Source organism: Rhinolophus hipposideros (assembly GCF_964194185.1).
Source record: "Rhinolophus hipposideros genome assembly, chromosome: 25".
NCBI classification, from domain to species: Eukaryota; Metazoa; Chordata; class Mammalia; order Chiroptera; family Rhinolophidae; genus Rhinolophus; species Rhinolophus hipposideros.
In genome coordinates this window covers 16544134-16567730 of record NC_138071.1, presented here as the reverse complement: position 1 = coordinate 16567730, position 23597 = coordinate 16544134, and the positions used below count along the sequence as shown (strand labels likewise).

Here is a 23597-nt window from a genome sequence, read left to right as displayed (position 1 = left end):
AGAACATGTTATAATAATATTTGTTATAGGAGATTTGCCTGGTTTTTAGAAATTGATGTTGCTGGTATCATAAATCTCTCACCTGATTGAGAATATTCTGAGTAAAAGAGCTAAGCTGCAGGGGCTTGTGGTATAAGGGAAAAGCTGACTGGTATTTGTTTCATTAAGCTTAGGCAAGCTATCCAATTACTTAATGCAAATAAGAAAAGTTTACACTAAACTCCTACTTCTTAGCTTCAAACTCGAGAGAATTTAAATGAGGAGAGATATGTATTTAAAAGAAGGAAGTTTAAATGAAACTTAAATCACGGGCTTAACGTCGAATAATATTAGATCAGAAGATCTGAAATAATAAGTGGGAAATGCCAATAAATAAAGAGAATGTATTCTCCAAGCTGCGTGGTATGTTTAATTTTATTTTGAGGTAATTCTTAAATCTTTGGAAACCCAAGTTCATGGTGAAAGACTTAGTTTATCTCAGGCCTTCTTTTCACCAAACAGGGCCTTCTTTCACTGTCAGTGGTGCTCCTCTCTTCTCTCCCTCGTGAAGTGTTTATAGAACAACCTGGCTTCTGATTTATACTCGTCTCTCCAGCCCTGGATGGATAGCTATCAGTGAGGCCCAGAAAGCAGGGTCATCTCATCCGGCTCTGAGTAAGAGAAAAGTTGATTGATCCTACGGATATCTACCTTCCATAGATGGCCATTGACTAGAATAGCTTGATGGCATAATAAAACCAAGAGCACTGGAAGGAAGCTTTGAAAAGAATTGGGAGCTTTTGAGAATGTAAGCAGATGTTCTTTGCAGAGTGGTTGGAGTTGTTAAATGATATAAATGACTCCGTCACAGAGGAAACGGATTAGAGGAAAATACTGCTGTAAATGAATTTTCTGGCGGGGAGAGTTGGGGAAATGGGGAATAATATCATTTAGAAATTTCTAATCTTGCTTTTACTTCTAATGTAAAAAGGAAACCTCCGTTAGTTACACCAGTTATCTAAAACTCGACCCTCCAAAATAATTTGAAAGAAAGTCAAATTGGGTTCCAAAATTTTCTAAACATTTTTTTTCTAAAATTGCAAAGGTAATTTTGAGCTCCTGCGGACCCTTTCAAATCTTGCACTAAGTTTTGATAATTGTATGTGTTGTGTGTGTGTGTGTTTTAGGAGAGCTCCCTCAGTGACCTTAGATCTGCCATCCTTTGGTATCTGAAACAGAACTTGAAAGAAAATTCTTTTTTCAGCGATTCTGGACTCAACACGTTAAGACACTTTCTTCTTCCCCATGTTGCTCAGTTAGTATCTGTTAGATTTCAGTTCAAGTATCAGCTTCCCGCCTTATAGCATCCTCACTTTTTACAAATGATGTATTTATCAGAGTTTGAGCTTTGGGAGGGTCGGGACCATGTCTGTTTTGCTCGTCATTTTATTCTCAGTAATCAGAATCGTGTCTGTCACCCAGTAATTATATATTGAATGAATCTGTTGTTTCTTGCTTAGCTTACAGTTTTTATCAAGTAGTAGGAAACTCTGAGAATGAGACAAGAAATATAAGCGCCCAATGAATGAAAAGTATAAAATTTGGAGAACATACTCCTTTGTTTCATTCATTCCCCACCACATTCCTTTCTCAAGAGTTTTTAGGCAGTGGGGAATAATCTATTTAAAGTATGATGTTTGTCAAACTTGTAACTGCAAGAGACCTTAAGATTATGTAATTAACCTTTCAAATTTTAAAGCTGGGAAAACTCAGGTTTATTAGATTGCGTAGCTAAGTTGCTAGTACTAGGTCATGAGAATTTGTTTTGGGTCCTATAGCCAGACTGCTAAAGATAGCAGGTCTGTGTATAAAGATAAATGAAAGTAACTGTAATAATTTATTCAGAAAGGAAGATAATTTTCTTTTCAAGCCAATTTGTGCTATTGCCAATCTCTCTACAGCTAAGAATCAGGGACAGTTAGGCACTGATATTCCAGAGGCCGTGATATTGTAGAATATAGAACTTCTTTCTATAATGCAAGTATTATAACATCCTTCTGTTTTAAGTGATTTAGGGTAGCCTGGGATTAAGTCACACTTGTGACACTTATAACATGGTGGCTCGGTGCTTGTAAGGTTCAACTTATCTCTAATTGTTTCTAATTGTTCCCAGTCTTCTCTTTTCCTGTTTTCTGCAGCTAGCTTTTCTTTTCTTTTCTTTTTTTTTTCTTTCTTTTTTTTTTTTTTTTTTGTGTGTGTGTATGTGTGTGTGTATATGTGTCTGGTTGGAAATATGCCATTCATCCCTCCATGCATTCAGACATTTCACCAAGTATTTGTCGAGCGCTTCCTGTGTGGCAGGTGCTGTTAAAAGCATTGGGAATATAGCCGAGAACAAGAACAGAGCAAGTCCTTGCTCTCACAGAGTTTACAGGCAAGTGGGAAAGAAATAAGGGAGCGTGTGAAAGGATAGGGGCGCTTGGTCATTATTGTCAGCTTTTAATTTCAGAAGCCTTGAAAATAGTAAAAATAAAGCAGGACTTCTTATTGGTGAAAAACTGGGGGGAAAGATGGAGAAGACAAAGCTGTGTATGTGTTCACAGGGTATTTAGTGAATTTGGAGATTTTCTTCTTTTTAGAACATCACTGCCTTTTCTGTATTCCTTCCTGACCCACAGTGGGTACTATTATTATTACCACTACTTACCTAACGTGTTGAGTGCATAGTTTTACAGGCGTTGTGCTAAGTGCTCCATGTATGCAGAACCTTGTAAGGTAGTTATTATGTCAATCTATTTTACTCAGGAGAATTACAGAATGCAGGGAGGTTAATCGAAGTACTTATTCAGCTAGTAAGGGGTAGAGCCTTGATTTGGCCCCCGGACTCAAACTCCAAAGTTTGTGCAGCTGCACCAAATCTTGCAAGCTGAAGAACCTTCATTTTTTTATTATAACATTGCAGATTTTTGTGCTGATGTCTTTGCTTCTTTTTCACTAACTTGCCAGAACTTCATGATATTTCTTAAGATTGAGCCACTTTGAACTCCCTTTGTAATTAAAATGGATTCCACAGGCAAATAAACTCAGAAAAAAACATGTGGTTATTAAAATATGTGGCAGAGATGAGAAAACCTAGTTGTATAGAATTCACTTTATGCTCATGAACTCATAACGTCATTTTTATGATAGTTTTATACATGTGTGTGTGGATCGCCTTGTGACTTGGCGTACTTGTACGGTAGGTGATCCGTACATGATAATTTTTAATATTTTAGTTTCCACCTCACTTGTAAAATAGATAATATCTTTTCCTTGCAGGGGATGTGCTGTAAAAACGATTTAACTGCCCTTTGATAATCTGATTCAATAACCTCAGCAGTTATCACTATCATATTCTTATGTGGACCACCTCATTTTTGATGGCACTCTCCTTTTATATTGCGCCAGGATTTATTTGGGTTAAAGACTATTTTGGTATTTGAAGGCCGTGGCTCTCAGACTTTGCTATACATCAGAATCACCTGGAAGGCTTATTAAAAGACAGTTTGCTGCCCCGCCCCAAGTTTCTGATCCAACAGGTGTGGGGTAGTGTCTGACGATGTGCATTTCTAACAAGTTCTCGGAGGAGCTGCTGCTGCTGGTTAATGGACCATCCTTCCAGAACTGCCGTTCCAGGGGAGTGGATAGGACCTCTAATGAGTGCTATTCTGTTACAATCGTACATGTCCAGTGAGTTCGTGTTCTGAATTATCATGTTGCTGAATTTGTTGTGAAATTCATTGGGATGTAACATAGAGAAATTTGGTTTGTATAAGCCTAATAGTGTTTATTGCTTGAGGAAAAATTTCCTAGTAGTTACTTTTGCATGACAGAATTTCAAAGGGCAGGTTTTCATTTGTTTCTATTCATCACCTTCATTCACAACACAAAAACACACAGGTTTAACTTTTAAGGGGACAGCGTTATAACTTTGGGATATAGTTTACAAGGTGATTTTTCTCTGTTATAATTATTTTCTGAGAAGGACAGGGTTTCAGGATGATGGAGCAATTTAAAAATCGTTAACAAAAAATTTTTACTTTTTTTTTTTTCTCTTTTCAAGAATCTTTTTGAAATTAAAATTTGATAGAGTAGTATGGAGTTCCATTTGGTGCTCATCATTCCCACTTATAAAGCAGATTTCACTCAGAAGTTCACTTATACCAACATAACAATTTTACCTTTTCAAAGCATCACTTATGCCTTTGGGGATATGATGGTATGAAGGCGTTTTCTCTCTCGAAGAAAAGGCAATCAGAAAATCTTTGTCCATGAGATTAGGCTGAAATGTACTCTCCTTCAGTGATTACTGAATACCTTTACATGGCAGGCACGATGGTGAAGATCGGTGCCAAAGCAATTTATCTTTTTCCTGCACAATGAGGGGTTTTAGTGGATTGTAACTTAATACGATCTAATTGTGTGATGAGGTTACTGATCAACCTAATGCAATCGGACGCTTCATTAATAGAATTAGCATTGTGTGCAGGCCTTGGGAGGTGCCGTTCTGCTGTGTAATTTTGCCAAACCATGTCTGCAGTGTTACATTTAGTTCAGAGCTAAGGGACAACTTGGAGTCGTTCCAGATGTGAGCAGCCCGGCTGTTGAAATGTCTGGCCGATTTTGCACAGGAGGATTGCTGGGAAATGGGAGTAATTCCCTGGGAGGGAAGATATCTTCATTGTGATTTGAGTTTTCTGCTGTAATATAAGATCCATGAGGACAGGACCATGTCCTTCTCGTTCAGCACGAGTTAGTGTTTCTCTTACTTGCAGGTGAGGTGCCTCAATGCCTCAATTGAGGTGTCATCCGTGCCGCACACAGGACTTGTGGTGTATTCAGTAAACACTTGATTTGAGTCAATTGTGAGGGGAAGCGATGGTTACCTTCAAATATTTATCTTGTAGATGGTTTGTTAATTAGATTTATTATTTATATCTCCAGAGGACAGACAGTGGTACAGGGGATAAAATTTTTCGATGGGCAGATTCAGTTTTACTTAAGAAGACCTTTGTAAAATGAGTTTAGCAGTTAAATCGACAAACATCACGTATTTGAACTCTGTTCTTTTAAATGCTGGGGTCAAGGCTGCGTGGGGATTTACTAGAAAATACACCTGCTTTTGTTAAACTATAGTCCAAGGTGATTTCGGCTGTGTCTCTTTTTATTTAAGTGTTTCATTAAAAAAAATGTCAACTAATAACATCTTGTTTTCTAAGGTAGACCTTTCTTGTCTTTTCAGATTAAAACAAGGGAAAGAAGTGGACCGAGACAGGGCTTTAGCCAATGAGCAGCTGACCAGAGCTATTCTCCGCGAGAGGATATCCAGTGAGGAAGAGCGCTCCAAGGCAAAGCTGCTGGTGAGTGTCACGGATTTGGGATAACTGTCTTCACAGGGAAATCGCTGGCGTTTGGGAAGAGCTAAGCACGCCTGCCAACTTTTAGGGTTGGCAAAATTCATGTTCTCTTGGCTTAGATTTTCTTGATTTTTGCCTTTTACAAGTAATTGACGATTTGCTGAGATGAACTATGAAGGACATTTTAATGTAGGTAACTTCAGAATTATTGAAATAAAGGTCAACAGAGAGATACAGGTACATACATCTTACCTGAAGGGATGGAGTGTGTGTCTCCCTGTGTCCCTTTTCACTTCATTGTATTTGAAACGTCTGGGGCGAGCAACCTAGCCTGTTTCTGTCCTGCTGGTCACAACCAGATGTAGGTCTGTGAAGGCTCCAACAAAGGTGAGTACGGTTTGATCAGTCACGTTCTGGGCTTTTGAAAGGGGAAAACAGAACAAGGGCTTTGGGAACCATAATTTTTAAAGAAAGAAATTATTATTATTACTATTATTTTATTTTGAAGAAAACATTACACGAATGTGTCTAAACCCAATGAATAGAAAGCATAAACTTGAAAAGACACCCATAAAGCTGTCATTCTCACACAATCACAGTTTACACTGGGGTGTGTTTCCTTGTAGACAATTTTTATTCCTAGGTATGTTTCATATTTAAGAATTCGGGTAATGCTGTGTATAGTGTTTAGTATCCAGAACATTTTCTTATGTCACCAAATGTTCTTCTGAAATACAGTTTTTAGCTGACTAGTATTTATAGCTGAATAATATTTGTCTTCTGAGTGTACCATAATTTATAAACCATTTCCCATTGCTAGATAAAAGTGGAACTGCTTTGGATGAAGCCTGGGGTACTGACTGCTCAGCTCTCATTTCAGCCTCCCTAGAAATCCACGTGTAACTTTTTAGAACCTCATATTTGGAAACTCACTGGGGAGGTAAAATGTGATTATATATTGGAGAACTATAAACGCAAGACTGGCGGGGGGGAGGCGTTGTCCTTACTTCAGCGGGCAATTGGGTATTGTTAAACATTTGAAGGAACGGGTCCGTTTCTGCTCTCTTCTGTTCTTTCCTTTGGTCCTTTCTTTGAGAGGCTAACCTATGACTAGCCACTAATAGAGAAAATTAAAGGAAGTTAATGTGTAATGAATTCACTTCTTCAGTGACTCATTCAGGATCCAGGCTGAATGGTAGACGGTGAAGCCAGAGTAGAGGTCATGGATTAAGAAAGAAGTGTCAAGGGACCAGCTGGTAGCCATCTTGGAGGACACACATGTTGAGTGGAACTGAGAGGCCAAGAGATGGGGAAGGAAAGTCCTGAAAGGGGGATAATTCCAGAATTAAAGACGTTAATTGTTGAGTAATTCAATCATTCATGATATCTGCTGTACTCCTAAGCTTGGGGTTTTTGTTTTGTTTTATTTTTTATTTTTCAGGGCAGGTTGTTGAAGAGTCATTTCCACTAATGTTATAGCCTCCCAATTTTGAGGCCGGGGTGGCATTGGAAGGGTTAAACGTGCTTATGTTTAAGGAAGATGGGGGAGCAAGCTTCTTAGTTTCTAGTGGGTGGAAGAATCCTTGGTTGGCATTTTTCTTTGTGCCCCAGCTTTTACCTCTTAGCGTTGAAGCACTATTTTTCTCTACATCTTTGTGCCTTAATTTGGACATATTGTCTTATTCTTTTAGTTGAAGGAGACAAGCAAGCTTGGGATTAAAAAAAAAAAAACAACCAAACCTCATTAAACATATACACATGCGGATGATAAAGCATGAAAAGGAGAGTTTTCACCAAAAATGTGAAAATATAAGAATTTCTTATATAAGAGTAACTGAAATATTATGTAATGTAGTTTGGTTGGAAGAGCTGCCTTGAATCCATTTTTCTTGAGCCCGTTTGTACCTTACAAATCTTGTCTATTGCCTGTGTGTGTGTGTGTGTGTGTGTGTGTGTGTGTTGTATGCATGTTAAGCCTAAGAAATTGGCATTGTATATTCTGTTTTGTTAGGTCTCTTCTTTATTGATTCTGGGGTTGTAGGATACTCGTATAAATAGCAAATTACCATACTTTCAACTCCTGAATTTCAGCGTCTATCATAATATCAGCCAAATAAAACCCTCACAGCACTGAGGGAATAAAAGTAGAATTTATACAATAGGCTTTTGGCTGATTCCGAGGGTCCCACCCTGGCTTGAGTGTTCTCAGATGTTTTTGTGATGATTGATAATCACAGCCACATGGCTGCCAGTAGCAGCTTAGGTGCCTGATGACGCCCAACTTCTTTACCAGGTGTCGTCCTGTATTGTTATTAGTCATTACTATGGAAGACATGCATACTCATTGGGCAAAGATAAGAAAATACATTCAAAAGATATTCAGATCATTTAAGTTACTACTATCCACAGATAATTACTATTCACTTTCTGGTGTATTATTTTTATATTCCCTTCACATTCCACTAAGTCTGCATAAAACATTGACATGAGTATGGGTATATATCTAGCCCAAATATAGAGGATAATATACATAGTTCCATATAACTCTTACAATAACCTTCACCTTTAAAAATTTTAGGTTATACAGTAAAGGTCTTTCCATACCAGTAAATCAGTACTTGTATGATCACTTTTAATGGTTGAATGTGTTTCACTCGATTTCCCTCTAATTACTAAAATAATACAGAGATAGTGTAGAAAACTTGGAAAATACAAAAACTACTTAGGACCCATTCAGATGGGTACTGTCACCAAGACAGATTGTAACACGATTGGCAAGGACATGGTGAGAGTGGACGTGGTGCAGCCACTACGGAAAACAATCGGGCAGTTCCGCAAAACACTAAAAATAGAATTACCATATGGTTCCGCAATCCCACTTGTGGATATCTATCCGAAAGAACTGAAAGCAGGGTCTCGAGATATTTATATGGCCATGTTGATGGCAGCCTTATACACAGTAGCCGAACAGTAGAAGCAACCCAAGTGTACAGTAGATGAATGCGTAAACAAAAACGGGGTCTGTACAGACAATGGAATGTTATTCAGCCTTAAAAAGGAAGAAAATCCTGACACATCATGCATCATAGATGAACCTTGAGGACATTATGCTAATTGAAATAAAGCAGTCACCAGAAAAGATAGATACTGTATGACTCCGCTTATATGAGGTATTTAGAGTAGTCAGATTTATAGAGATGGAAAGTGGAAGGGTGGTGGCCAAGGGCCGGGGGGAGGGAGCAACGGAGAGCTTTCTGATAGTTGTGCAGGGTCAGTTTTGCAGGACGACAACAAATCCGGAGATTGGCTGCACGACAGTGAGTGTACTTTATGCTCCTGAACTGTACAGTTCTAAATGGTTACGATGGTAAATTCTATGTTATGTGTATTTCACCGCAGTTGAAATTTAGAAAAAAATTACTAAAGAAGTAAGCAGTATCACACATATAATTAGGGTTTAGGGGATATAACGTTCTTTCTGCCTTTTCCCCACTATGGATACCTACCGTCCAGGTTTCCAAATTCTGTACCCCGCCACCTTGTAAAACGTGTGGTGTGGAACGTGACTTCAAAACTACTGTTGTCCCTTAGTCACTTGATCCCCGGCTTGGAAAGCAGCCATCCTCAGAACCCATGATTCATGGGAGAGTTACCCCAAAAACATTAGCATTGTTCCACTGTGAAATCTGGGCCCCCATTGCTGCTGTCATTCTTACCCCTGATATTCGGGATGGTGGCCAAACATTGATTTCTTCCTATTTATTCAGAAACCAGATGTTGCAGCCTAAAGGAAAGTAAAGGTTGGGTTTCACACATTTGAAGGAATTGGAAAGCTGTCTTTCAGGAGAACTAGGGAAAAAAATACGAAAAAAAGCAACAACAAAACTGACGATGCTGGTGCCGTGAGATAAAACGAACCCTTCCCTCCCTCGCTTACCTTCCTCCACCCACTGACGGTTGGCATTTAGATGGCTGTCCCCCAAGATGTGAGTCCAGGCTTTTCTTCCCCAGCTGTCGTAGCAGCTAGCTTTCTGGGAGCTCTTTGAAGGGCAAAGTCATGCTGGCCCTGTTGTTGAAGTTTTCAACTAGGATCTGACCAAAACTTTCCCCTTTGGAAGAATTGCTTTGGCGGGAGAAGCTGTAAGTCCTGTTCTAGACTCAAGAAGAGCTTACCAGCCCCTCATTCCACCTCGCAGTCCTGGGTACCAATATGTTAATCAGCTGATTTTACCCAGAGGTTTTGGAGAGGAAGTTCACTGATAATTTTACCCACACGTAATGTTAAATAAAATTCACATTAAAGCAATGCTTCTTAGGAGCAGGAAAGCACCTCTGGGAAGAATGAAAACTAAGTAGAAGGGCAGCACCAAGAAACCTGTAAAGTTAATGTGATTTGACGTTTTGTGCACCTTTGACGATCTGGTACACATAAATCCAACATTTGCTGTGTCAGAATTTTTTTTTTTCAAATAAATTAAAGAGCAGGAAGTAGTGTTTTTTTGACTTGACAATTACATTTGATTTCTTTTTAAAATGTCAATTAAAATTGGATGGACTTTTTTTCCCCCCTCTCAATAGGCTGTTTCAACATTAGCCATTTCTTGTTATCACCACAGAATTATGTAGTGGTTTTTTTTTTTTAAACCTAAACTTGAAAAGAAGCCCCACTGTATTTGTCTTAGGAACTATTTACTTAAATGTTCTGGAATTTACAAACCTAAATGTGAAAGAATTTCCTTCACTCTTTGGACAGATATTTTTTGAGTACTTACCGTATAAAAAACACTGTGCTGGATACTAAAGGTCTATAAATGAAAAAGACAAAATCCTGCCCTAAGGAATTCACGGTGTATGTGACAGACAGATATATTTAAAATGATGTGAAAGTGCTAAGTCCATTATAGAGCCACAGTACTCAAATTTTTGTGAGAATTCTCACTTTTGTGAAAGCAGGGACTTTTCTCTGAACACACTGCTCCATCTTCATTCATTTGTTCAATACACACTGGAGCTTCTGATCTGTGCCAGTGCCTAGCAAAGAGCAAACAGTCAATAAATACTTGTTGACTGAAGAAGTGAAGAATTGAATCGATGCTAGCCCTGGAAATGGGAGGAGAGGAAATGGGGAAGAATAGAAAAGATTTGCTACGGAGGTCATGCCCGAGCTGGGTTCTCAAGTATGTAGAGAAAATAACTGAATCCGTGGTAGAAGGGTGGCCGGTCCCAGCCTCTGACATGGCAAGGCACAAGCACTTGGAAACATGGGACAATGGGACACTAACTCCATGGAGTGGCCGAGTGGGAAGTACAGTGCAAGGAGTGTTGAGGGATGGGGCAGAGGAAGTTGGCATGGCTAAGATCATGAGTCCCAAAGAACCCCGGGCTATATTCATCCAGGGGTTTAAAACGGAGAAAGGAAGTGGTTAGATGGGCATTTTGGTAGCTCACTCTAGTGAAGTGTCAAGGATAGAATAGAGGAAGAAATGGAAGGAAACAGGGAGATCATTAGTCAGATCATTAGGTGTTTTGGTCCCTTTCCAAGGGACACAAATTTATTAAACACCTACTGTGTACTAGATGCTGTTAGTTGTTGGGGATATGAGTTAGATCTGGTTGCTTTTCCTCACCTCACAGTCTCCAGCCAAGTGTAGTTTGTGGGAGAAGGTCATTCTTACAGTGTTTTTTTTTTCTTCTTATAATTTTTGAATTTGTAAAACGGTCGTGTGCTTAGAAAAAAATAACACTAAAAAATAGGGTAGGTGAATGCATAAATCTAGTTTTTGCAGATTTAAGCGACTTTCAGCAAGATGTCACTCTTCATCCCCAGTTTCCTTTTTGTTTGAAATGCACCAGCGAAGCCATCAAGAAGAATTGATTAATTTTGTGGTGTGTCCTTTTCAGTTCTGCGTTTTGTTTGTGCTTCAAACTGTGACAGTTGAAATTTCATGGTAAAAAAGAGAAAAAGGTTTTGCATTTGGGATATGGAGGAAAGCTACTAAAGCAAAGAACGTAGATAATACCGCTGCTGCCTAACGTGTAAGTGAGGTCCTCTCCAAGGGCAAAGGAGACAGTTGGGGTTGTAGTTTTGAAATGATCAGCATGGTTCGTGCTCAAAAGTTCTGTGTAAAAGAACAGTGAGTGATTACATGGGATGTTAGTATCGTTAAAATCAACAAGGTGAATGAAGTGGCATTGCAGCAGCAGTTATTTTGGCTTCTTTTATCGGGCACTTAGAGATACTTTTAAAATCTTGCTGTCTTTTGGGTGCAATGTAGTACTTTGACTTTAACTTCTATTAACACGATCCCTCTGGTTATGTATGCCACTTGCTGGCTTTCTTGCTATAGACACCAAGCCCCAAATGTTTTGACATGCATGGAGTATTAATATGCTTTTAATGTCAAAAATGAAGTTGACGATTCTGAGTTTTGCTTTTGAAGACGATTTAAATATAGAATTCCTACTTTATGTTTGAGGGATCTAAGCCATTTACGTATAAGATAGTTTGCTCGATGTCGCTTGGTGAGAATGGGACCTGGGATCCATCTGCAAGTCCTTTGCTTTCTCTTTGCTCAGTTACTATCGTATCAGGAAAGGTAAAGAAAGGGCAGCATCCCTTCAGATAAGTGGGAGCAGCGCCTCCCTGCATTTCTGTGCCTTCTGTGTTTGGATTCAGCAGGCCGTTCTAGTGCCCAGCACAAAGCATCCGTACGCCATCTTCTCCCTTGATGTTCTTCGTTCTTATTATCGTGTGCGGTCATTATTTCCTGTGTGTATTATCGCAGCTGGAACGCACACAGCCCTTGGAAGAGGTTGTTCATCAAAGATGGTTAGTCATGCATTGCCAAGTCAGCTTCAGGTAGGTTTGTTTGCCGCTACCGTAGAAAAGAAAGAGCCCAGAGAAAGGCTAGGATAGTTACTACACATTTCAGTATTCCTTGTACACTGAAAACTGAACCAGGTGAGTGTGTTTCTCAGTGTACATTGTCATACCCCGCCCTCAACCAGCTCTGCAGAATTACCTAGGATCATCACTTCACCAGAGAGCCTTACGGAAGCCTGATATCCTGGGGAGCAGATACTGAGGGTCCAGCAGGAGAGAAGGATAGAATGGGTGAGAATTCTTGGGGCAGTGAAGATTGAATCTCACTCCAATTGGCAGGTCTGCCCAGTGGACCCCACGTCCAGGTAACTGCAATTTGCTCGTGCTGGTTTTTTTCCTAAGGGACTCTCTCAGACTGTACAACTTTGTTGACAAAGTGATTAGAGAAGAAAAGAGCACGGTTGGGTAGAACGCTGTTGGTGTTGTTGCCAACAACTAGTAGTATTTAAAGTCAGCTATGAGGAGCTTCTCTGCGTAGGATGTGCCGTCATATTTTCATTCTAAATGTACTTTAAAAAATGCGTCAAATTGCTTGCCAACTGTTCAGCTCAGGGCAACTCTTGTAGAGTGATGTCCTGTGTGGAAGCCCCAGCATAAATAGCATATTGACGTCCCATCACTTGGGCCATTATGGGTGTCAAGGTGAGGGACGGGGAGCACTGACTAAAAATCCATAGGTAACTAAGGTGGAAAAAGCTGGTTCTAATTCCATCTCTTTACAATGACCCGGCGTTTATTGTTAACCTGTTTGCTCCACTGCCTGGTACGAAATGAACCGTCATTAGAGCCTTCAGATTTTATTGAACTGACATCATCATCTCATTTCCTGCTGAAGAGGCTGAGAAATATGGCCCTTCCGTGTTTGCTTTAACCTGTAACAAATTAAAAAGTTTACCATAAGCACAATGAAGTCCGTCAATCCTTATTAACCCAAAGAGTTTTGCACTTGTCTGTTTTGAATGAGACGGTACGGCCAGTCGGTTCCGTTGTGTGCAATCAGCATCAGTCTTTCCATTTTGTCTTCAGTGGCAGGTCTCAGGCTATCCGTTTTGAAACAGCCTTGGAGACTCGCTCTCAACCTATTGTGCGTGGACATGTGGGTTAGTGAGCTCCGTGGTAAATTGAACAGCAGTAATGTTGACTACGAGACATAGTATTGTGCCGTGAGATCGACTTCATTTTTGTTTATTGGACGTTCAATTCCTCACAGCGTTGAGCATGCTGGAACAGCTCTGTATTTGTTTATTTTATGCATCTCCCTTTTTATTGCTTAGGTAGGATTCCTAAATGGAACTGTGTTATGTTCTTTCTGTGTTTCTTGATATTTTGTGCCCTGCTTTTGGGGGGGGGGGGCAGGGTTTATGGGCCTGTACCATGGGTTGGTTCATTGACTGTAAAGAAGTTCATCATTTTGTTCCAGTGTGACCCTTTCCTCTCTTTCCTTTGCTAACTGTATTTTAAGGATGACTTCTCCTGAAAAATACCGAGGGGCAGAATTAGCAAATGAAGTAAGGCCTCCATTCTCTAGAGAGCAGGAATCTGTTTACAAACCTGCAGTATTTATTACATACCTCATTTAGCACATTCATCATTTTAATAGAAAAATGAGTCATTTTAGATGATTCTGAAATAATTCGAGGTAAGCTACATAGCCGCAAGCAGAATATGATTTACTCCGACAGCACCAAGCTTTTTTCAAAATACTATAATGGAATGATCAGCACCAATAATTTATGATTACTTGTGGTAAACTTATTAGATATCTTCATTGTCATAGTAATTTGTTGATTAGATTAAAAATTTAGAGGAGTTTTCGAGCTTTCTCCCCATTCTTGTATCTTTTGTGACACATGGTTACAAAATTCTATACTTAGCTGTATGTCTAAATATCTTCTCTGCCTGTTTAAAACACTGACTGTAAATATAATTCTAGATTTATGTTTAATATTGTCTTGATAGAAAGAACACCAATCAGCGTCACAGGGCTAGTTTTACTGGAGATTATAAACCTGCTTTTAGAAATTTTCTGCTTAGACATTAAACATTAATCCTTTCAGTTTCCTTAGCCTGTCTGATTCTCAGGAATACAGCTAGCTGACCGCTTGGAACCATAGCTGCAAACCCAAAAGGAAATACGAAATGTTTCCAGGTGGTACCATAATGCTCATGAGCTTTATTAATAACCAGCATCACAACAAAAACAACTGATATTTATTTTTAGTACTTTTCATTTAACCCAGAGCTTTCACATCCATTACCTGATGTTACTAAATGTTTGATATGAACAGGGCATCTGTCATTCCTGTTTCAGATGATGAAACATATGTCCATGTTAACATAACCATGGTTGAGCGAAGCCGTGTTATAGAAGTGCCGTGATATACGGGGCTTCCCTGTACAGTTGTCAAAATGAAGAAATTTAGCACTGAGGCAACATTTTAATTTTTAATCCAGACTTCAATTATGTTCTTTATAGCTATTTTTCGTCCTAGAACTGGATGTGTTTAGTTGTCATGTCTTACAACATCTTAAACAAGATTTGCAAACAATAGGATTCAGATGAATACTGTGTTAACTTCAATTTATGAATTCTTGCTGTCATTGCTAGAATTTTAGAAAGACAAAAGTAGAATGGACAAGAAAAGAGAGATGAAATTTCAGGCATATAGATCAATATTCTGTATTGTGGGTGAGGAAGCAATTGTTTTGAATATTTTCTTTTCATGAACCCAGACTATAAAATAACTTAAATGCTTTCATCAGCATCTGTGTAGATCCTATGTCTTGGAAATGTAGCAGACATCCTCGTTATATCATTAAAAACTGTTTGTAAACTGTTTTCTATTTTATTACAGAGTTTTTGAACAATAATATTTCTGAAATAGCCTTTTCTATGTTACCCCACCCCCCCTCCTTGTCCTGCTCCATGTAATTTTAGGCAAATTGCTGTTTTTCTGTATGCCCTTTGTTTCTATCTGTTTAAAATGAGGACAAGGCCGTTAATGTACTTTTCTTTCAAGTCTGTTACCTTGATGAATAAATATATAAATACAGGAGTTCTTAGAGAATGCAAAGTTCTATTACTTATAAATTGACTTTTCATAAAGTAATTTTGTTTTATGAATAGGTTACCAAGTCCACAAGACGCATCTATTTTAATTTTCTTTAGTTATTAAAAAAAAGTCCACTTAAAAAAAGAAAAATAGTTAAAGCTGAAAGCCTCATTTTCTTGGTTAAATTGAATTTGTGTTGTTTAAAACTTATTCTGATTAGTAGAAGTGGTTTAGTCATAGGCACAGGTACAAATGTGGTCACTGTATTGAAAGGATCAGAATGAGAAGGGTCTTTTGAACGTAAGAGGATAGGATCTTTCTGCTAATATATATTTGTTGGCCTAGAATGAAAACTCAGGCCTTTGTTAGCAAAATAAACTTCAACGAACAGCATTTAAAATGCATATGCAATCAAATTAAGTGACACAGAAATTGGTCTTCTTTATACCTTTACATGATGACTATTAAATGCCCTTTATTTCGGTATTCTCTTGGATTAAACCCTTTTGCTATCTCCAAGTCCAAATAGAGATTCATCTCTTTAAGTGCTTTCTTTATTTTTCACTCATTTCCCATGTATTACTTCAACTCGTTAAAAATCATTTGTTAGTTTTTAAAGTTTGACTGTTTGTGTCGCTCCCTCGCCCATTTGTGCCATGATCTTTCTTTCTTAGTTACCATTCCCGTCGTGTTAAACTTGCAACACAGCGACTGTCCCATCTTTAGAATGTTCCTCTCATTCCCTGTATGCATGGGTGGCAGAATGTATCGTGTGTTCAAACTTTGTTTTGTTTGTTTGTTTGTTTGTTTTAACTCCCTGAGGAACTCAATATATTATAAAGAAATGGGTTGAGTTTCAATCCCGAAGGTATCAAAAAGAACAAGTTCTAAATAACATCCTCCTTTAGAATACAGTATCTTTCAGCCACGTAGCTCCATCTTGTAGATCACCCGTTTCCAAGCTGTATCTGTGGCTATACATATGCTCTGCATGTATGTTGTAATGTGGCTTCCCCCTCCCTCTTTTCCCTCTGAATATTTGTGTGTGTGTGTGTGTGTGAGCCTTAGGACCATACATACCGGGCCTGTTAAATGACACGACGACAGCAGACTGTTGAAGTCGTTAAGTTCTGTCCTTGTAAATGACATGATTCAAATGCATGCAGTGGATAAAAATACGTTCACCCTGACAGAAATCTTTTACTTGAAATGAAAAAGCCTCCTGTCAATTCCGATAGCAACAAAAGTGGCCGCTGCGAGGGAAAGTGACTTGCCAGGACTGCAAGTTTCTCGAGCGCTAGTCTGCGGATACATTTGTTCCTTGCTTCTCAGCTTTGAGTTGGTTATAATCTTGTCTTGGCATGCTCTGTTTCCAGAATACATCAGTTTTCATGTTTCTTTGGCTTTTTCTCAAGATTTATGAAAGGGGGTGGTTAGCTTTTTGTCTGGCGAATAGCAAAGCCTGTTTGAGTTCCCCAATCAATACTTGTAAAATAAGTAGAAATTGATCCATGCCAGCTGTAAATCCATCTGTGCATTTCTATTAATGTCTGTCATCCTACAGAAGCTACACAAAGGACATTTCTGTTCCCCTGTCACTGAAGATAGGGCACAAGCAAGTAACAGGCAACTGTGTATTAAGGGAATGGTCTTACGGTGTATACAGTTTGATACAAGGCTTTGGGAGCTATTTCTCCAAATTCGTTGTATTATGTACATTGCAGGAGGTTGAAAAAGTTTCTGGAATATGAGCATAACCTAGTTTGGGGGCTTAGAGCTCATCCGGCAGGCTGATGGAGTAATGATGTGATTTAATGCCACTGACAGGTGGTGCCTCCCCAAGAATATACTCTTCAGTGATTTGGGGGGTGATTCACCTCACCCTTGTGTTAGTTGGGCCGGAAATTCTTATTTCCTTCTCTCTGACAAGATAGAATTAAGGGGGAAAAGTGCTGGATGTTTGATTTGGCAAGGCCAGCGTTGATATACACATCTGTTGCCTGGGTGAAAAGAATGCTCAATGGTATTTGGGGAAGAGCAGCGCACTTTCTCCTCTCCCAGTTGATGCGATAAGGTATTGGTGTGTCAGATTGCCACCTCATCACTGTGCAGATTTTGTAAGGCCTGAAGGTTCTAACTGGACAGGGCACTTGCATTTGGGGAGGTCTCTTTTGTGCTGGTGGACTGCAGTAAGACGTCTCCTTTCCAGAAACTTAGAAAGAAGGGAGAAATAGTTGTCTCCCGCTAAAGTTCACACATACTCTTGAGTGACTCCAGAGTAAGACTTACCTGTCACTGATGGAATATATTAACACGCCTAAAGAAAGAATGTGTCAGTCTTTCTCAGTCTTTAAAATAAAGTTTTAAAAAGATTATTTATATCATGGGACATGTTTATAGTATGACGTGTAGTAGACTAAAAATCAACCTGCTGCCTCATATCTGTATATCTGAACAGGCAGAAAGCTTGGTATAGGTTGTAAAATTTTTTTTCTTGCATTTTTAAAACACTTTTCTATGTTTTCCTGGTTCTTTGCATTGAGTAAGTATTAGTTTATTATATATAGTAAAAAATAGACACCTATAGCCATTATTGTTTTTAAAAGTTTTATATATGTTCCATATATACAGAGTGCCAAAAAAATGTATACACATTTTAAGAAAGGAAAAACGATTAAAATTGTAATACTCAATATATAGAGATAACAAAAGATGAGTAAAAGTCACGTTTGACTTTTGCGATTACAAGAGGTGCTCAAAGTGGTTACCATCAGCGTCCAGACACTGCTGATTACGGCGAACTACTGCTTGAGCAACATTGACCAAAGTGTCCACTTGTATACCTATTTTTATATATGAGTTCTAACAATTAAGTTCGCAAACTTCTTGCACCACTGCTGTTAACCTTCTTTTGATATCAGAGGGATTATTCGTTATGAATCTGTACCAACTGGACAGACACTTAACCAAGGTTACTGTTTGGAAGTGCTGGAAACGCTGCATGAAAAAGTTAGACGACCTGAACTTTTCGCCAACAATTCATGGCTCTTGCTTTGTGACAATGCACCAGCTCACACAGCACTGTAGTGAGGGAAGTTTTTAGCCAGTAAATAAATAACTGTATTGGAACAGTCTCTCTATCCACCTGATCTGGCCCCCTATGACTTCTTTCTTTACCCGAAAATAAAGGGAATGTTGAAAGGAAGACACTTTGATGACATTCATGACATCAAGAGTAATACAATGACAGTTCTGATGGCCATTCCAGAAAAAGAGTTCCGTAATTGCTTTGAAGGGTGGACTAGGCGCTGGCATCAGTGCATAGCTTCCCAAGGGGAGTACTTTGAAGGTGACGTACTTATGATACTCAGCAATGAGGTGTGAAGCTCTTTCTCTTGGATGAGTTCGCGGACTTAATTGTCTGACCTCGTATATAAAGCAAAGATTGAAAAGGACAAGCAGTGCTGTCCTTGGCCCTGGCCTAACGACTGTCTGGTCCTGGTGGCTGCCTGCCTCTGCCTCTGTGGAGAGGCTTAGAGCAGACTGTCAGAGCCTCATGCCAACCGGCCCGCATGCTTTCAGGTCATAAAGCTTATCCAATAACCCTCCAATTTCCACAGATAGAGCACGTCTTGGCTGGAGTTTCCAAATGCCTGTTCTTCTTGGCAGATGCAATTGTTATTTTAAAGTGATAATTTAGCCTTTTCGTTGATTCATCTCTCTCAACTTCCGAGACTATCGACAAAGGAGGCTTCTAAATGTGCAATACTAATTTCACCAAAGTAATTAGTCCCTTACTGGAGGCCTTTTAACAAGTGGCCTAATGCGCTTCCCAGTAACCACCCCTGTGCTGTGCTCTTCAAAACCTCACTGAAGAAAGGAGATTGAGAAGGGTGTGCCGTGGGGGCCGTCTCCTGTGATGTGAGAGCCCCCAGTGAGAGTATGAGGCCCACTTCACACTCTTCCCCAGAGCCTGCTGTTGGGGCTCCGGCTCCTTCCTCTCCCCGATCTTGGTGGCCGGGGTCACCCGTGATGTAGAAAGGAGACAGTCTCCTTGCATAATCACTGTACTTCCTGTTAGAACTTGAAGGGACTGTAGAAATCACCTTACCTAACCTCCCCCTTCTATTTGTGAAGACAGAGGCCCCGGGCCCTTGGGATAAAGTGACAGAGTGAGGATTGGCACCTAAATCTCTAGCTTCCCAGTATGGGATGTTTTTCATCTTCTTTAATGGTGATTTCCAGATAGGCTCCAAGGATTGCCGGCCAGGGAACAAGAGGCCAGGGCTCATTCTACAGGTTTGGGCTGGCATGGGATTAGAAGCCCTTCTTAGGATGAGGCCCCTTTCTGTGTAAGCTGGACACATGGAGGGCATTTGGGATAGAGAACTCTTCAACAGAGCGAAGGGATGTATGCTTATCTCTGTGGAAGGCGCCTTTTCTGTCTCCTTTATGTGGTACAGTTTTCTCAGTGGCCTTTCGTATCATTCCATAAGAGACTGAGGAGACTTAAGAAGCTGGGCAAAGATTAGTGTTACAACTTCCTAGACAGTGAAACTTAATGTATGCCTTAATCTCTCTTAAATCATGGCAGGGAAAGGCCCATGCTATTAGTTATCTTCAAGGCCACTCTTATGACAACTGAGATAGTGGGTAAATGTCCCTGGCTTCTCTCTAGTCTTACCTTGAAACGAAGAGGCAGAAATATGGTCATCGAATAACGATCATCACTTGACCTTATTGCATGATTATGATGACACTTGATTATCCTAGTGTGGAATTGTAATAAAGCTCTTACAATTTAAAACATAACTTGGCTATCATAACCAGTCTCCGTTAATTTAGCAAGAGTGAACTTTTTATTCTTGCTTTTTCCTCATGTATATACCTGTGTATGTGTTTATGTAAGTGTGAGTGTATTCCATTTGCATTTCTAGTCATTCAAGAATTATTTAGTTGAGAGCTTATTCTAATATTATGCCCTGTGGTCTATATGCTGGGTATACAACAAAGCAAAAACAAAAAATGCCTGCCCTGTTCGAGTTTATATTTTAGTAGGAGGAATTGGTATGTATCACGCTTAAAGCTGATGCCTGAAATAGTTATAGATTAGGGAGAACGAAGAGTTAACCCTAACGGAACAAAAATAGTTAACTCCTTTTTAATGCTCTAATCTCTTTACTCATAATCTTTTCTTTGGTGGGGGCGGGGATGCTGCTTTATACTTGTAAAGGTCTTTATTGGGTCAGATGGCAATGTTTTTTGGTTTTTTTTAAAGATTTTATTGGGAAAGGGGAACAGGACTTTATTGGGGAACAGTGTGTACTTCCAGGACTTTTTTCCAAGTCAAGTTGTTGTCCTTTCAATCTTAGTTGTGGAGGGTGCAGCTCAACTCCAGGTCCAGTTGATGTTGCTAGTTGCAGGGGGCACAGCCCACCATCCCTTGCGGGAGTCGAACCGGCAACTTTGTGGTTGAGAGGACATGCTCCAACCAACTGAGCCATCTGGGAGCTCAGCGGCAGCTCAGCTCAAGGTGCCGTGTTCAATCTTACTTGCAGGGGCTCTGCCCACCATCCTTTGCGGGACTCGAGGAGGTTGAGAGCCCACTGGCCCATGTGGGAACCGAACCGGTAGCCTTTGGAGTTAGGAGCATGGAGCTCTAACCACCTGAGCCACCGGGTCGGGATAGCAATGTTTTTGAAAGCATTCTGTAAAAGTGCATGACACTATACAAATATATGGGCTTAATATTAGGTAAATCTGTATTAGGTTCTCCAGAGAAACAGAACCAGTAAGGTTCTATGTGGAGAGAGGGATGGATGGGTGGATGGAGTTTTAAGGACTTGTCTTATGCGATTGTGGGGTCTGGCAAGAGAGAAACCTCAGGGCAAGATGGCTGACTGGAGACCCAGAGAAGAGTTGATGTGGCGTCTGGAGGCAGAAATCCTTCCTTGGGGGACCTCAGTCTTCTCTTTAAGGACTGCAGCCGTCTTTGTGGCTTTTCTGGGCAGGACTTTGTGGAGCATTGGGAGCTGGACACTGAGCACCTGGACCTGCAGCCATGGGCTCCTTGTCTCTGAGCGTGGTGGAATCCTTGTTTTGTTGAAATGCCAAAGGTGGCACAGGTGAGGGCTAAAGTGGTGCCATTGGCCTTGTTATTTGCTCTCTGTCTCTCTCACTCACTTCTCAATAATATGTCTCTGGATGGTTGCCTAACAGTAACCTCTGACCCCGTCTCTGCAGAGATGTGGGTTCTACCAGCTCTGTCCATCTCCTAAACGTTCTAAACTGCAGGGCGCCAAAAGGTGTTAGTATCATGGCCATGATCTTCATCTTGAAACTGCAGAGCTGTGTAATAAGACATAGGTGACATAAGGTTGTATGCCCCAGTTCAGTCAGTTGAATAGCAACACATAATTTTTAACCTGTGGGTTTTGTGTGTCTTCTCTGTGCCAGGTGTGAGGTCAGGAGCTGGAAGCTTTGAGTAGCCATGCTATAGATTACCATTTACAGAATAAGGTGGTTAGGCTGATAAGTGCTTCAGACATGCCCTGCTTCTTTTACCCTCGTCATGCTGGTTCCTCTGCCTGGAATATTCTCCTCTGCTTTCCCACCCACCTCTCAGCTTCCTCGTTTAAATTTTACCTTTTATTTCAAAGAACAGCATAAATATCTCCTTTGTAAAGCTTCCTGATTTCTTTATTCAGAAATGATGGCAACCTTTCCATATGCCTAAAACCCTTTGTTCGTAACCCTTTGATGACGAGGGTGACACTATAATTTATACAAACAGGGAAAGTAAAAGGAAACACTCTTAGTTAATTACATCAGGACACTACACATAAACGGGGAGTTCCAGGGAAACCAGGATATATGGTCACCCCAGTTATGACCCTTACTCCCTGTTTGAGTAGAGTATGGTCTGGCTAAGTGTGTGTTCATCCCCTTTTAGAATGTAAATTCCATTGTAGGGGTTGGAGGGGCAGAAAAGAACGCTGTCGTTTGTGCTTTCATTTCCACACAGGCATTTACACTTAGTGGGAGCTAAATAATGCTCATTGAAAGGACTTTATGCTGTCCACAGGACGTCTCAGAAGTTGAGCAGGCCTGCTGGAACTGTCTCCAGAATCACTGTCAGAAGAAAATCAGTATGAATGGGTACAGGTGGAGCCAAGGAGACGCAGCCATGGAGGCGATTCCTTTGGGCTATCCAGTAGTAGTGCAGATCTTCAAGTAATGGCAGTTTGGGCCCATCTGGGCTGCTGGTCAACCACACGGCAGGTCTCGTCTGTTAGGTGGAGTAGGACCGTGGATGATGCTCCTGGGAGCATCTGTAGAAGTGGACATAGGAACCTAGCTGGGGGTGAGGGGCGCAGCCTTCCTTGAGGCAGACATCATGACAGGGCCCTGTTCCCACAGGCTATGGTTGGCTAGTATCTTCAGAGTCTTCCTTCACCTTTAACACCTCCTGGCAATATGTTAAACTCAAAGCACTTGATAAGGTTGTAATCACTTAATAGGCTGTGTGACAAAATTGAGTAGAGGACTCTATAAGGTTCTTTTATAGACTAGGTGTCATGGGCAGATTTTCTTGATGAAGAGTCTAGATGACATTAGTTCATGGGCTTTTACATTTTATTGAAGCACTTGCCATTTAAATAGGCCTTTTTCACTGGCCAGAGTAGGCAGCTGTCAGTTTAATGAAGCAAAGTATTGAATGGACTGTTGAGCTTATTATCACACGGTTCTGAAATAAGTAAATAATAGATACATTGACTTCTACCTTATAGATGGCTCTTTAGAACAACACATCAAAGGTCTTTCTAAAGGTGCAATATTTTACTGCCACCTCCCATGTTATTATTCTTTAGTGCCTAGGGGCCAACTCCCATTGAAAAGGTCACTTAGAATCTTTTTGTGGGTAATGAACATTTGGTTTTTACTACAATCTGTAATCTGGACTTCAGTGGCAAATTGTTATTAGAAACATTTGAGACTAGGATGCTCAGCAAAATCTATATGGCACGAGTTTATTGTATTTTGTATGATCTTGAACGTCCCATGTATCTGTTTAGGACTTTCCTTTCTGTAGTTAAAAATCTCTTAGGCCTGATACCACCTTCTTCCTGGACAGGATTGTTTATTGTTTAATTCTTCACTACACTTCCTATTCTTCACTTGGTCTTGTCAAATCTGTAGTTGACTTTTAACGAATTGAATTTTACACCAAGCTCTTTTTCTTTGTCAACTGTGGGTGCAGATGAAGGAAGGTCTGAGATTCTAGGC

At 40.1% G+C, this 23597-nt stretch overlaps 1 protein-coding gene across 4 annotated transcripts in view; it reads left to right on the top strand.

Moving 5' to 3' along the window:
- The window catches only part of CHCHD3 (coiled-coil-helix-coiled-coil-helix domain containing 3), a 250356-nt gene that overhangs the window by 84599 nt on the left and 142160 nt on the right, over positions 1–23597 (top strand). For all 4 annotated transcript variants that reach the window (XM_081038018.1, XM_081038016.1, XM_081038017.1 and 1 more), the window contains exon 4: positions 5261–5378. In XM_081038018.1, coding sequence (XP_080894144.1) covers positions 5261–5378 — 118 coding nt within the window. The remainder of the gene's footprint in view (positions 1–5260; positions 5379–23597) is intronic.